The sequence below is a fragment of the Nerophis ophidion genome, linkage group LG04 (assembly GCF_033978795.1).
Source record: "Nerophis ophidion isolate RoL-2023_Sa linkage group LG04, RoL_Noph_v1.0, whole genome shotgun sequence".
Classification (NCBI taxonomy): Eukaryota; Metazoa; Chordata; class Actinopteri; order Syngnathiformes; family Syngnathidae; genus Nerophis; species Nerophis ophidion.
The window spans coordinates 26,223,564-26,239,625 of record NC_084614.1 but is presented as its reverse complement, the minus strand read 5'-3'; the positions used below and the strand labels follow the sequence as shown (position 1 = coordinate 26,239,625).

At 38.9% G+C, this 16,062-nt stretch overlaps 1 protein-coding gene and 1 long non-coding RNA gene across 2 annotated transcripts; both read right to left on the bottom strand.

The window, feature by feature from the left end:
- Nucleotides 1-2,012: 2,012 nt before the first annotated feature.
- On the bottom strand, nucleotides 2,013-3,961 carry LOC133550545 (olfactory receptor 52D1-like). The gene has a single exon (XM_061896508.1). It carries the CDS (start codon nucleotides 3,931-3,933, stop codon nucleotides 2,971-2,973), a length of 963 nt encoding a protein of 320 aa, XP_061752492.1. The 5' UTR covers nucleotides 3,934-3,961; the 3' UTR covers nucleotides 2,013-2,970.
- A 1,076-nt stretch (nucleotides 3,962-5,037) lies between these two features.
- On the bottom strand, nucleotides 5,038-16,062 carry LOC133551206 (uncharacterized). The gene is made up of 2 exons (XR_009806451.1): nucleotides 15,504-16,062; nucleotides 5,038-6,043 (listed from the first exon to the last, which is right to left on the bottom strand). It is a non-coding gene; the product is annotated as an uncharacterized LOC133551206 (long non-coding RNA).

The following is a 16,062-nucleotide window of genomic DNA, read 5'->3' as shown; positions in this document are numbered from 1 at the left end:
TCATTTTCACTGAGAGTGTCACCATAATGAACAACATTAAAATACAGTAACATACCAGGCCTTAGTATTCATTAAAAACAAGGCTGAGGTTTAATTGAACTGGTTTATTGAATATTTTTGGCCACTGTAACAATACAATGCAATGTTTTGATATAGGAAAATATAATATTGTACATTAATCAAGTGATTATTTGGTGTACCACTAAATCAGGGGTGTCAAGCTCATTTTAGATCGGGGGCCACATGGCGAAAAATCTACTTCCAAGTGGGCCAGACTAGTAAAATAACGGCACGATAACTTAAAAATAAAGACAACTTCCGATTGTTTTCTTTGTTAAAAATAAAACAAGCACATTCTGAAAATGTACAAATCATAATGTTGTTGAGTTATTTTTCACTTACATGTTGCGGTTAATAGTATTCTGTCTTTATTTGTGGCTATTTGTACTTTATGAATTAATTATGTGATAATGTTAATCAGTCAACTCATTGGTGTTAATTTTCAATCTATCGAGATAAAAAAATGGTATAAAAATCTAATTACAGGATGCTATTTATGTATTTTGCTCATTTTCCTTGACTGGTGCACTATTATGTGGTTTATTTTATTTGTTTTACACATGTAGCATAATCTACAATTGCAACATCAAGTGGACACATTTAGAACAGCAGTTTCTTTCTTTCAAAACTTTCGGCTCATTTTTATAAACTCATCCCACGGGCCGAATAAAACCTGTTCGCGGGCCTGATCCGGCCCTCGGGCTGTACGTTTGACACCTCTGCACTAGATGAAGCCCGTTAACCACAGTCTGAGAATCACTGAGCCATTGTAATGATATATTACATGTGCTTACATTAGGCATGCATACCTAATACAGTTAGCTAGTTTGGTTATGAAAGTTATTACTGTAAAGGTTGGCTCTCATATGATAATAAACCAGGTGTCAGCTGCACCATATTTGGTCATGGAAGTCCAAATAGACGACCCATGCCTCAGCAATCAGCAAAGAAAGGTCATGATAATCATGAAAAAGTCCCAATGATTATTACAGTATACTCTATAATCATTGTAATCATAAGTGTCAAGTGACATTACCGTATAAATGTAATCATAATGATGAAAAAAAACAACTTTGAAAATATTATCAAACTTTTAAAAAAAGCTCTCAATTAAATTGAGTTTAAAATTATTTCAATGACATTTGACAATTTTCTACCCTTATTTTTTTTTAATCACGTCTTGACAATTTAGAATATATGAACTCTGCAGACTCTACACTTTTTTGCTTTTAAATAAATGTCTTAATATCATAATATTGAAAGTAAGAATCCGCTGCTAAAAAAAATGCCACATTTCTCGAAGATTATTTTACTTAAGTATTCAGACAAAATGCAGGTTTAATTCAATGTTTATTCATACTTTCATTTAAACATGCAGACAAATGTTGGGAGGTGTGACAATCAGCTACAGAAAATATTGGGGATTTTGGGATTATTGTGAACAATGTATCATAATTGTTGGTTTTATTTTCTTTGACCCCCCTTATTGTTTTTACTTATTTATCTGTGATCATTATTCGTATCTGCAGGCATTGAAATACTTGTCATACTTGGTCACAGGGGGGCAGCAGTGACGAAGGGAGTGGAGGCCTTTATATACAGTTTCAATCTGCAGACTTTTTTACAGTAAGTCAATTTAATTCTTTCTTAAAGGCAAACAAAAGCACATTTATTTGTATAAAGATTTCAGAATATAGATTTCTCAAACAAGTGTCAGTTTTGTCCTTTTTTTGTGCTTTGCATACGATGGCAATTTAACACATGGCATCAGAAAAAGAGTAGAGGGTGTCATTTCAAGTGCATTCTAAAATTCAATGAGAAAACTAAACAAAACAACATCGACACACGTTGAAAAGGAGCGGAAAGTAATAATGTAGCAAGGAAAAGTGTTGATACTACTAATAATAACATTAATAGGTTTTGTCATATTTAACCAGGCTTAAGCTTTATTAAAAACAATCACATTGGGCTTTATACCGCACCTATTTTTTCAGACTTGTCATAGCAACGTTTTTTTTTCTTAAAATGCATGTAACTTTGCAGCACAAAGTATCTGTGGTATGAGGAATCAAGTTGCGTATCCAGTCGGAAATGTCTTTTAAAATAGTGTGGATTTCACCTGGCTATGCAACTTTTTACCTCATGTCCAAGTAGTTGTATAGTTGCTTTATAAGTTGAATATGATAACCTAAACATGTATACTAAATGACTAAATACACATAATTACTGTAAAGATTCTACTTATGTGAAACATTTATTTCAAAGGGATGCACAGTTTGAAATTGAAAACATTTAAAATTGTGTTATAATGGAGTAGAATGCCTTTCATTGTCATTATATACACAGGTGCAATGAGAAGCCCTCGGCCAGCAGGCACATGAACAATAATAAGGTCTGATACCTCAGGGACAGCTCATTTTCTTACCTATTCTGTGTTATATATTTTATGTTGCACGATTGCACTAAGAAAAAAATCCTAGTTCATGAACCCGTTCTCAAACGATGGCAATAAAAGCTATTTTGATTGTGATTCTGGTTCTGATTAAAAAGCAACCATAAATATGCAAAACATAGGAAGGAAATAAAACGAAAAATAGTGCAAAAGGAGGTAAGGTGCACAGTCCAGTCCTGAGAAGGAATGTTCTGAATGTGTTGTTTAAATATTATACTATATACATATATACAGAAGAATTCAGACTGGGTGGAAAGGAAAAATTGCACACAGAGAGGTGCTAAACCATAAAATCAGTGTCTATGAGAGTTCACCGTGGTTATGGCTTTAGGGAAAAAACATAAGCATGCACCGTAGTGAGGAGGGGCACGGCCCTTCACACGCTTTAAAACAACATCTAAAAAAATATTAAAACGGCCCCCGAATACTTTCCTTTTTTAGTATGCGACTGAAAAGGGCTAAGCTGTTATCACTTTCTTCGCCACCTTTGACGGCAGCATCCTATGTTTAATCAACAGCTTTATGATGTGGACCCGAATAATATGAGATCCCATTCCATACAGCACCGGGTTAGCAACCGAGGGGATGATGACAAAATATAACGACAAAAAATTGCGTACTTGCATAGAAGTGCGACTTATACTCAACCTGGTGTGGATAATTTCAAACATGGACCCGATGGTGTAATTGAGCAAAGATAATAAATGTGGTATGCATGTTTTTAGAGCGTTGCTTTGAGATTTTTTGGGTAATTTCCTACACACTCTCGCTATGTGACCGTAAGAGAAAGTGATCATTAAAACCTGAGGGAGAACAAGAAACAAAATCAACACGAGTCCCACAATACTTATGTGTGACGCGTTAGAACAGGCGTTTTTCACCAGTTCCATGTTGACGCAGTACACCTTCGGCATGGTTTTCCCACAGAAGCGCAGCTGTGCGGTCAGAGAGAAAAAAGCGCCAAATACAATGAACGGATACAGACTCCCGCACACCACCAGCTTCATCATCTTGGGATGGGACATGATCGTGTTATAATGGAGCGGGTAACAGATGGCGACAAAGCGGTCGTAGCTCATGAGAGCCAATATGCAAAACTCCGCCGAGGCGTAGGTGTGCAGCAAGAACACCTGAGCCGTGCACCACTTGACACTGATCTCATGTCTGTGGGTCAGCAGCACGCTCATGACTGACGGCAGCATGGAGCTGCTGCCGTAGATTTCGTTGAAACATAACATGGTCACAAACACATTAATGGGCTGCTGCAGCGGTTTGTTCTGCAGGATGAGGCTAATCAGCAGCCCGTTTAGGAAAACGATGACCACGTACAACAGGAGGAAAAGGAAAAAGAAGCCGGTTCTGTGGTCGTCCATGATGGCGTACACGGTCATGGTGAAGGTGAGTGCTGTGTTGTTGTCCATGCTTCCGGAGAATTCTGAAAAGTAATTAAGAGACACTGGTTTGGGTTCGTTAATATACAATTCAACGTATTTGAGCTCCAGGGCGTGTTCCACATACCTGTAGTGGTGTCCTCCATGCAGCTGAGTGTGCTTCCAACCTGTGGGTGTCCTTTTATGCTTGCTCAACGTGGGCTTTGTTTGCTGTTTGGACACCTGTGTGCTAAATGCTTGGATTTTTGTTTCCATGGTTGCAGAAAAACAAGGCACACTGACTTGGTGATACTGTATGTCACCAGGCACTTTTTTGGGGATAGGCCTAAAATCTATATTGCAATATGTATTGGTACTTTTGCCATAAAGATAAACAGCAGAGATGTCCAACGTGCAGGACGGAGTCCCTTTTCTGAACAGCCAACGGCACATTCTAAAAGTACGATTACTACAAAACCCAAAACAAGTAAAGTTGGCACGTTGTGTAATTCGTAAATAAAAACAGAATCCAGTGATTTTCAACTTATATTCAGTTGAATACACTACTAAGACAATATTGTCAGGTTTTTCACTGACAGTTTAGTTATGCTTTGGTTTTTCCTCTGTCTTTATTTCCTTTCCATCCATTTTCTACCGCTTATTCCCTTCGGGGTCACGGGGGGCGCTGGAGCCTACCTCAGCTACAATCAGGCGGAAGGCGGGATACACTCTGGACAAGTCGCCACCCCATCGCAGGGCCTTATTTCCTGTCAGCACTCTTATTTTGGTAGTTCTCTGCTTTTCGCCCTGAGCGCTGTGTACCCTCAGCTGCGGCTGATTGGCACCTGGCCACACCTGGTTTCAATCAGCCGGCTGCTATTTAAACCTGCTTTACCCTCGAGTCAGTGCTGGAGTATTGTCATTGTCGCTGTTTGCGGTAAGCTGTTCATGATAGTTATTTGCAGTTTTCTGTCTCCTAGCTCCTTGTTTCTTGTTTTCCTGTTAGCGATATCTTGTTAGCCGTTCGCTGTTCCCAGTTTTTCTGTTTGCTCGTTCCTGTTTCCAGTTTGTGTCAAGATGGGGGGGGGGGTTTGGGGGGTCGTTGCTGCTGGGTCGTTCTCCCAGGAAAGCAGACGGACTACTCAGGACATGGCGTTTAGGTAAAAACATGATTTAATTTGAACTAAAAAAGATACAAACAAAAAGCACTCACAGCGGAGGCACAACTTGGGCTAAGGAACAAAACTAACACTTAAACAGACTATGAACATAAATCAAACAAAACTTACTTGGCATGGCATGAAGAACGCAACTATGCCAAAGCATTAAACAAGTCAGCACAGAGCAAGAAAAGAACACAATGACGCCAGGCCTACTGACTGGCAATGGCAGGCTTGAATAATGCCTCTGATTAGTGCTCGGGTAGCAGGTGAGCGGCCGAACACTAATCAGAGACAGGTGAACGCAATTTGCAACCATGGCAGCAAAACAAGGGAGTGAAAAAAAACAGGAACTTGAGTCCAAAGGTCAACAGAACAAGGCCAAACAAGACATGATCAAAAAGACATGACAGTTTGGCTGTTTCTGGTTCATGGTTTGTGTATTTTCTTAATTTTCAGACATTAAATCATGTTTTCCTGCACCAAGCCTGCCGTGTTTGCATCTTGGGGTTTGTCAGCAACACTTTGTGACAAATATATTTAATGTTTGAATTGAGAAACAAAATATTTTTTTGCAAATAATCGTTTACTTGGAATCAATCAATCAATCAATTAATCAATGTTTATTTATATAGCCCTAAATCACAAGTGTCTCAAAGGGCTGCACAAGCCACAACGACATCCACGATACAGAGCCCACAAAAGGGCAAGGAAAAACTCACCCCAGTGGGTGACAATCACTATGAAAAATCTTGGAGAGGACCACATAGGGGAGACCAAGAGCAATGGATGTCGAGCGGGTCTAACATGATATTGTGAAAGTCCAGTCAATAGTAGATCCAACGTAACGGTGAAAGTCCATTCCATAGTGGATCCAATGTAGTAGCGAGAGTCCCCTCCATGGTGGGGCCAGCAGGAGACCATCCCAAGCGGAGACAGGTCAGCAGGGCAGAGATGTCCCCACCGATGCACAGGCGAGCGGTCCATCCCGGGTCCCGACTCTGCACATGTCAGCAACACATTGCAAAAAAGTTGGCACAGGGGCATTTTTAACACTGTGTTACATGGCATTTCCTTTTAACAACACTCAGTAAATGTTTTGGAGCTGAAGAGAGCAATTTTTGATTGTTGCCATTTGCTGCATTGCCAGCTACCAAGAACGAGATGATTTTTATGTTAGAAAGCGAAAGAAAAAAACCCCAAACCATTTTGTCTTGTCTCTCGTAATGATTGTGAACAAACGGTAAGCTTCCAAAAAAAAAAGTGCAGTTAGTTACTCTTTAAGTTTCATTTATAAAAAAAAGTGTTTTAATGAAATTTACATTTTTATGGACTGTAATGATAATTTGGTAGTGTGAAAATTTTATACAGTCCAGTCTGTACAGGTATGCGGCATGCAAGCACCTACAAACTGCAAGCCAAGTGACCATGCTGAGAAAATGTCAGCGAAGAGCAGTGGTGTACAGCATGAGATTGACTCATCTCTCTTGGTTTCTTTGTTGGGTCTGTTTCTGTCTCTGGCGCACCACAACGGCCATAGCGGTGTATGTGAGTGTTGAGATGGTGTTTTTGTTTTGTTTGTCTATGCATGGTGCAATTGTATCTGTGCATTATGTATTTATTGCACTTTTTTTTCTTTGTAGTTGTGTTTTTTATTTTTGTAGCTGTACGAAGAAATTGCGGCGCTGAGGTGGCAGCTGGTTGCATCAGCGTATTTTTGCCTTATTTTTTGTGGATTTTTTAAATCTGCACTGCAAATCCATCCATCCATTTCTACCGCTTATTCCCTTTGGGGTCACGGGGTGCGCTGGTGCCTATCTCAGTTACAATTGGGCGGAAGGCGGCGTACACCCTGGACAGGTCGCCACCTCATCGCAGGGCCAACACAGATAGACGGAAAACATTCACACTCACATTCTCACACTAGGGCCAATTTAGTGTTGCCAATCAACCTATCCCCAGGTGCATGTCTTTGGAGGTGGGAGGAAACCGGAGAACCTGGAGGGAACCCACGCATTCACGGGGAGAACATGCAAACTCCACACAGAAAGATCCCGAGCCTGGGATTGAACCCAAGACTGCTGAGGACCTTTGTATTGTGAGGCAGATGCACTAACCCCTCTTCCACCATGCTGCATATCCTGTCCCTAAAATGCATTTAAAAAGTGTTGCAAAAAGTGTCTGCTGCATGTTTCAAAGCATAGCAAAACGGCAGAGGTTGGAGCATAATTACAAGAATGTACAATAAAAGATCGAGTGTCTCCATGGTGAGAGCAGGTAGTACACGCAAAAATCTCATTTAAATAAGGCGGTCTGCACCAGTTTTCAATTGTAAACACAGTCTTAATAGATAAATGATGAATGGGTTGTACTTGTATAGCGCTTTTCTACCTTCAAGGTACTCAAAGCGCTTTGACATTACTTCCACATTTACCCATTCACACACACATTCACACACTGATGGAGGGAGCTGCCGTGCAAGGCGCCAACCAGCACCCAGGGGTGAAGTGTCTTGCTCAGGACACAACGGACGTGACGAGGTTGGTACTAGGTGGGAATTGAACCAGGGACGCTCGGGTTGCGCACGGCCACTCTCCCCACTGCGCCACGCCGTCCCATTTATCACATGCCCACTACTAGTACACGCTTGTGGAAGGAGATGTGGCCAGTGCTGCCTGCAGGAGCAAAGGTCACTGCCTCTGTCCATGGTGCCGAGGACAGAGCACCATCCGACGGGGGCGTGGCAGTGCTGATGGCAGGTGGTACGTGTTAATCTAATCATCTGTTGTCTTTAACAGTAAGCGGCTGGGATTAGGAGAAGAGAGAGGATACAGACGTGGCTGAAAAGTCGTGTCTTGCTGGAGAGAGAACTTTGTTAAAACATTAGATCATTAAAACCTTGTTAAAACCTGCACGCTGGGCTCCTGTGACATGTCCGACAGTGGGACTGCGAGGAAGCAATTTCCACAATGCTGTTTTGTACATTTGTAGTTTGTACATGCTGTATAGTACGTGGTATTAGGACAAGGCCCTAAACATGTTGGAACCGAAATATGAGAAGATGTCTAAGTGCTTCTGCCTGGTGTTTTTGTTTTTCTCTCGAAATACATTTTAGAATAAAAAAACAAATTTTAGCTCAGATTTAAGAAGGTTTCTTGTCCTAGCAGGACACATGAGATGGCATCAAATTTAGTCCCCAAGGTCTCAGATTTAGCCTAATGTGTACCACAAAATGAACTATGTACACAAGCCTCTCGCCAGGTAGCGAGGACGCTACATTGCATTATGAATGCTTTTGTTTGCTTGTCAATGTCAAATACCAAAGACTATAAAAATGGGACACATTACCTCCCTGCTTGGCACTCAGCATCAAGGGTTGGAATTGGGGGTTAAATAAAAAAAAATGTTTACCTGGGCGCGGCCACCACTGCTGCCCACTGCTCCCCTCACCTCCCAGGGGGTAAACAAGGGGATGGTTCAAATGCAGAGGACACATTTCACCACACCCAGTGTGTGTGCGGCTGTTATTGGTACTTTAATTTAACTTTAACCTGCGGGACATAGCTAGAATGTGTCATCAGTATGTTTGTATAGATTGTACATGCAGTATTCTACTAGACACTCAGGCATTGTCCTGTGTGAAAATGGGTTACATTTCTGTTTCTTTTGTTATCATCACATGTTTACTCATTGGTACCTTTCTGGCGCCATGCCAATTAAGCTACGACAGATAGCCTTAACTTAATTACAGTATTATGATAATAACCGTAAGACTTTATGCCTGTGAACATAGTCATTAATCCAAGTTATTGTATTCCCAGAGCATTGAATTGATCAGAGCTGCTCCGTTCGGATTGTCTGAGAAGACATTTTGTCCCTCATGCTCATAGACGTAGATAGGACATCTTTATGAGTCTAGTCTAAGAGCCTGGTGCGCCCTTGACAGTTGATGCAACTGAATGGGAAGATAACAACAGTTGTTGTGTTGGCAGAGGTCTCACTTCTTTGTATCTTAACAATGACTGTTTTTTCTGGACATGTCCCTTTTTTTCAGAAAATTAATAACTTAGATCCTGCACTAGGCCCTCAGACCGGAGCTGTCCTATCTAAATCTGGGAGCACGATCTGATGAGGTCTGCTCAGGGAAGTAGCATCTGAACGGTCTAGTCGTTTTTAATCATATTTATTTGTATATTGTTATTATATTGGTTGTATTTTTATTCAGTCATTGGTGGAGCTAATGATAATATTTGAATATTGTTTTTAATATTGTTGTGCAGCACTTTGGATACATTTATGTTGTTTAAATGTGCTATACAAATAAAGTGGATTGGACTGGATTAATTGGATTGGTCCAGTTGCAATCAATTCCATAACCTAAGAATAATACATTGCATTTCTCGGTACTCTAACGTTGAAACTATATCATTAGTAGTATGCGGGCTCCATCTAGCGGTACGTCAAAGAATCATTTGATTAAAGGGGAATTGCAATTTTTATGGAATTTTGCCTATGGTTCACAATTCTGATGAGAGATAAAAAGACAAAAGTTCTTTTTTTCCGCTTTCTAACATGTAAAAATCGTCTCATTCTAGGTGGCTAGCAATGCAGCTAATGGGTGCAATCAATCCTACCGCTATATCACTTTAATAATGCATTCAAAAACAACAGTACTTCATTTATGTTCTGTAACCTATATAATAACGAAGCTGTAGCAACATTGTTATTGTAAGAGTGAACACTGAGGAACTTTTTTTGTCGTGCAGTAACACATCAACGTGCTTTGGTATTAGCCGTAGAAGCTAGCTATGGCAAGAGATAAGCTAGCTTCTACATCAACAAAACACATTTGAGTTTGTAATGCAGAACCCTGTAATAGGACCCCAATCTGTAATAACTGAAAAACATTAACAATCATATTACAGTATCTGTAAAGTAATACCCACATTTCCAGGTTTTGTTTGTACACTGCTAGCCAGACAGCATATCATGATCAATATAAAGTGTGACTCACTCCATGGACAGTTGTCTATTTGGTACAGTTGGCCTGAGACATTTCCTGTTGATTTTGGGTAAACCATCCAAGCTCCAAGTTCTTGATTTATAACGTTGTCACTTACAACTCACTCTCTCGGCTTCCGTTTGCTCCAACATTTCACTGTCTTCTTCATGCTCCCTTCTATAAGCAGTAGTTCATCCTCAATATATTTAGATTCAAAAATATAAGGTTGTGAATCCTCATTTGTCCAAAAATAGTCGCCTTCGTTGTCTGTTACCAAGCCTGCCATGATTAGAACACACACCATGAATTGCTTTACGTGGACCCCGACTTGAACAAGTTGAAAAACTTATTCGGGTGTTACGATTTAGTGGTCAATTGTACGGAATATTTACTGTACTGTGCAATCTACTAATAAAAGTTTAAATCAATCAATCAATACAAAAACAAGCGTGTTTGATTCCGGAAGTAGGAACACACATTTGTTGCTGGAATTCCGACATGACCTGCTATGGAAACAGAAATTAATGCGCGGAAGAAATTAGTCCCGGAAATTAATAAAATGATCAAAATTAAGTAAATATTGAACATATCACATATTATTAAGAATGTGTCTATTATTAGATTGTATATATGTTTGCAGTGTAAATACAAAACGTTGATGGAGGGTTTTAAAGTTGGTTTAGAGGGCTTTGAAGGCTACAACTGTGACTGCCATTAATCCCATCTTCTAAGCGTTTTTTCTCATCTTTAACCCATCCCCCCCACCCTCCCCCAAAAGACATGTGGTTTCTTGTCTCTCATGATTGTGAACATTAGGCAAAATTCCCCCAAAAGTGATGAAAACCCAGTGTTATTGTTTAAACTGTATGTAATATGAGAGTGGCCAAAAATATTAAATATACTTGTTAAATAAAACCTTTGCCTTGTTTTAATGAATACTTAGGCCTACTACTCTACTGTATTTTAATATTTGTTTTTATGGTGGTGCATGGAGAGCCAAGTGTTTTCTGAGGTGAAAAAAGTTTGTAAACCATTGCTTTAGACATCAACTTTTGTTAGACTTTTGCAATTGATCAAAAACATTTTTTTACAAGCCATTTTTTTTTTATAAAGAAGTGATAAACAAACTGGCTGTAAATAACATTTTCAAATTAAACTATTACTGATACAACATTTTTGAAACTATCTGAACAAAAGAGGAACATGTGAGATGTATTTTGTCAGCTGTGTGTATGAAAGGGAATTTAAGGACACGCAACTGTTCAGGCACTAATAGTTTGTGTGAAAAATCAGTTTCTTCATGTTATAAAGCGTAAACATGAAATATGTCAATTTACTTGCGACCGATTTTTACATCACGACTGCCTGATGCTCACATGGAAGCATGGAATTTAGGTGCTTTTTTTTGTAGCAGCCAACCACAATAAAAGATTGATTGAACCTGGAAGTATGAAATTAGTATTTTCAAGCATTGCTGTAACACACAACATGTGTTTGCTGACAAACATGATGCAATTCTAACGTACTCACTAGAGGCCATTAGTCCACTCTGTGTTTCCATTTGTCTTCAAGGCAACTAGCCTCCTGTGCTTTGGACAGTGTCCTTTGAGTAAAGACAATAGACAGAAAACAAGAGCTGGGTTCCCTTTGGAGATCATGATGTAACACTGAGGAAAGTGTCTCCCAAGGCCAATGACCTTTGAACCAAGGATAACAATGGCAGTCATTAAAGCTTTTATTTCAATGTGATGCACCAAATATATATACTTTATTCTGGTTAATCATATTTACTGGCACCGTCATGGTTTTATCTACACTCACTTTTTGATAGGCTCAACAACGCTTCTCTTTGAATCCGGTTTGGTAGCTTGGAACCGGGGCTTGGTTCAAACAGAGGTGCATAGAGTCTGCATTTGATTATTATCTATATTTTTTACGCACCCAGTTAAAAAAATGTGTGGATCCATCCATCCATCCATTTTCTATCGCTTTTACAGTAAAAAAAAAACGGTAACTAGGATACCAGAATTTTACTGCAGTAAAAAACACATTTTAACAAAATTCTGATATTACTGTTTTTTGCGAGGAAAATGGCTGTTTTGTACTGTGAAATCTATATTGTTTTTTACAACATCCATCCATCCATTTTCTACCGCTTATTCCCTTTCGGGGTCACGGGGGGCGCTGGCGCCTATCTCAGCTACAATCGGGCGGAAGGCGGGGTACACCCTGGACAAGTCGCCACCTCATCGCAGGGCTTACTGTAAATAGAAAAATGGTACCACTGTTTTGTTTTTTAATTGTAGCAACAAAGTGAAAGAAATGCGCTACCCTTTTTCCGTTCACATTAATACATGGTAAAAACTAATTTACCGTAAATAAAACAGCGTGACAGTTTTTTCAATGTGCAATAATATGCTGTAAACAACACCGCACATTTTATCGTAAAATCTGTTGTCATTCTTACAGTGCGCAATTTGATGGATAACTTGCTTTGAGGACATACAGTATGCCACGCACATTGTTTCAGTATTTTTTTTTTTTTTTTACTTTAACCCAAATAAATTGTCTAGAAAGTATGACGATACAATATTGGTTGGAATATTGAATAATATTAAAGTTGAAAAAATATGCAGTTTGATGCAGTATGTAAATTTTTTTCTGTCAAAACAGAAATAACAAAAACATTTGGTAAGCGAATATAAGGTACTTTATTGACGCATATTATTTCCAGGCTTTCGTGGGCTACCTAAAAGGATGCGGCGGGCCAAATCTGGCCCTCGGGCCTTGTGTTTGATACCTGTGCTTTAGCGTAATATGACTCGAGTAAACGTAAAACGTAGTCATCCAAATGATTGTTTGAGTGAGTAAGTAATCAGTGAAAGAAACTACTCATCTACTGAGTGACTGGTGAGCAATTTATCATTATTTAGTTGCTATTTTTAATAGGTGTGTGTGAGACATAAGCTGTGTCCTAATTCAGGGTCTGCATCCTTCGGAGGACCCGGCCTACGCAGCCTCAGAAGGCTGGACCTTTGGAGGCCCCTCCGAAGGATGCGTCACCCGTTGTTAAATGGCCGGGACAGTCTCGCCTGCGCAGGATACTTACATTTGAAAGTGTATTCGCTGTCGCTACCATCGTCAAAAAGATCCGGGTTTAACAAAGGTGTGCAAAGCATCTTGGGATATGGGAGGCCACGAAGGCTAGTCGCAGTGCATCCTCCGAATAGAGGGAAAAGGAGGGCAAATTCGTTGAAGGACCCATCAAATTTGAATGAATTGGGACAGCCTTCGCGCAGTGTTGGGACAAAAGCGGCCTTCAAATTCACTCTTCGAAGGATGCAGACCCTGAATTGTGACACAGCTATAGAGACCCTAGCATGTGCTACAAAGGATGTATTTTACAGACACTTTAGATGTTATAACAGGGCTAGTAAAACATAAAAAAACATCTATAAATTACATGTTTTCTCGAGTGGGAAGTGGAATTCTTGTAGGGTGAAATGTGAACATTTCTACTGACTGTTTTTTTACATTGCAGAAGTGTGACGCCACGTTACTTTTTTAAAGTGTGTGGCATGAATGGGGTCATGTGACTACCAGGGTCTGTGTGATTGGTGAAAATGTCATTAGTGTTTATGTTGGATTTCTAAAACAGAGTCGTGTGACAGTGTCTGCTGGAGGAAATCTCTCCAACAAGATAAATAAATATATCTTTGCAAGCAGTAATTCATAGATAATAAGTAAATATAATGAAGAAACAAATAAATGTAACGATCTGAATTAAACTTAATGTGACAGAATAAAAGTAGCGTTTCTTCATCACAAAAAATATTCAAGTGAAAGTATGTTGCATTAAAACTACTCCAACAAGTACCATTTATCTAAAAAGTTACTTAACTAAATGTAACAGAGTAAATGTTGCATGTCACTACCTACTTCTGGTTACAAAGGTTTGTGGGTCAGCAGAAAAGTTAAGAGAACAAGCAAACTAATTGTGTTGTACTTTTTAAGTCCAATGACAATAAAGTTATGTTCTATTCTACATTATATGCCGTTTAGAGGGTAACTTGAAGCTGTGATCCAAAATGTCTTCACATCCAGACTTTATTCTGAATTAATTAATCAATTATGATTCAATAAACAATTGTGTACAGTGCTGTACATGCTCGCTATTACAGCATGCTATTTAACTGGTGGCCGGTGGGCCAAAATCGGTCCCAGAATGACACCACACCGGGCCCGAGTTCAGTTTCAAATTTGGGAGACAAACTTGTTGTATAGAGGAGCTTGGACCATTCTAAACATCGGCAAATCCTTGCATTGACAGTTTAACCTCCTGAGCCTCCAATGAACACTTGTATTTTGCATATAGTGGCTATCCATCAATCCATTTTCTACCACTTGTCCCTACGAAGGTCCTTAGTAGTCCTGAGTTCAATCATAGGCTCGGGATCTTTCTGTGTGGAGTTTGCATGTTCTCCCGTGACTAGAGGTGGGTAGTAACCCGCTAAATTTACTCCGTTACATGTACTTGAGTAACTTTTGGGATAAATTGTACTTCTAAGAGTAATTTTAATGCAACATACTTTTACTTTTACTTGAGTATATTTATAAAGAAGAAACGCTACTTTTATTCCACTCCATTTATCTACATTCAGCTAGCTACTCGCCAGAGGTGGGTAGAGTAGCCAGAAATTGTACTCAAGTAAGAGTACTGTTACTTTAGAGATTTATTACTCAAGTAGAAGTAAGGAGTAGTCACTCAAATATTTACTTGAGTAAAAGTAAAAAGTATGTTGTGAAAAAACTACTCAAGTACTGAGTAACTGATGGGTAACCTGATTGTTTAATGATTACGGCAACAAATAAAACATAAAAATAGCAACGAGCAAATTCAGAGCTAGGAATATCTCTTAAGCAGCTAAAACAATAATATATATTAAAAATTAGTACATTAAAATAAAAAAAAATAAGGCACATTGAGCCACAATAACTTAACAGCAACGAGGCTCAGTAGGCATTCAATGATTGATTGATTGATTGAAACTTTTATTAGTAGATTGTACAGTACAGCAAATATTCCGTACAATTGACCACTAAATGGTAACACCCCAATAAGTTTTTGAACGTTAATCAATTACTTAATAAATGACCAAGTCGAGGTGATCTACCTCATATATACATACACATACATATCATATACACACATATCTTATATATATATATATATATAAATACATATATATATATATATATATATATATATATATATATATATATATATATATATATATGTATGTATACATACATACATACATACATATATTATATAATTTATATTTATCCATTTTGCCGTTTTTGTTCACATGTTAAAGGTGTTTTAATGAATATACGTGCATGTTTAACATATAGATTCCCATCTTTCATGAAGACAAGAATATAAGTTGGTGTATTACCTGATTCTGATGACTTGCAATGATTGGAACTAACGTCCACGTTTTCAAATGGAGGAGAAAAAAAGTTCCTCTTTTCTGTCTAATACCACATGAAAGTCGTTGGTTTTTGGCACCTTATTTGTCCAGCTTCCATATTCGTTTTTATACACTTTACAAGAAATACATTGGCGGCAAACTCGGTAGCTTGCTCGCTTGTTTGCGCTGGGTTTCGGAGACTCTTGTTTTGTTAGCGCAGGCGCAATGGAGTGGCGCTTTTATTGTGAAGACAGGAACTGTGCGATCAGTCTTTAGGCTTTTGACGGGAAGTACGGTTGAAATAAAAAGTGGATTTTTTTCCTTTGCACTTTTGATTGATTGATTGATTGAAACTTTTATTAGTAGATTGCACAGTTCAGTACATATTTCGTACAATTGACCACTAAATGGTAACACCCGAATAAGTTGTTCAACTTGCTTAAGTCAGGTTTTACGTGTGACGGTCATGTGACCGCCTGGCTCTGTTTGATTGGTCCAACGTCACCCGTGACTGCATGTGATTGGTGAAACGCAGGCATGCGTA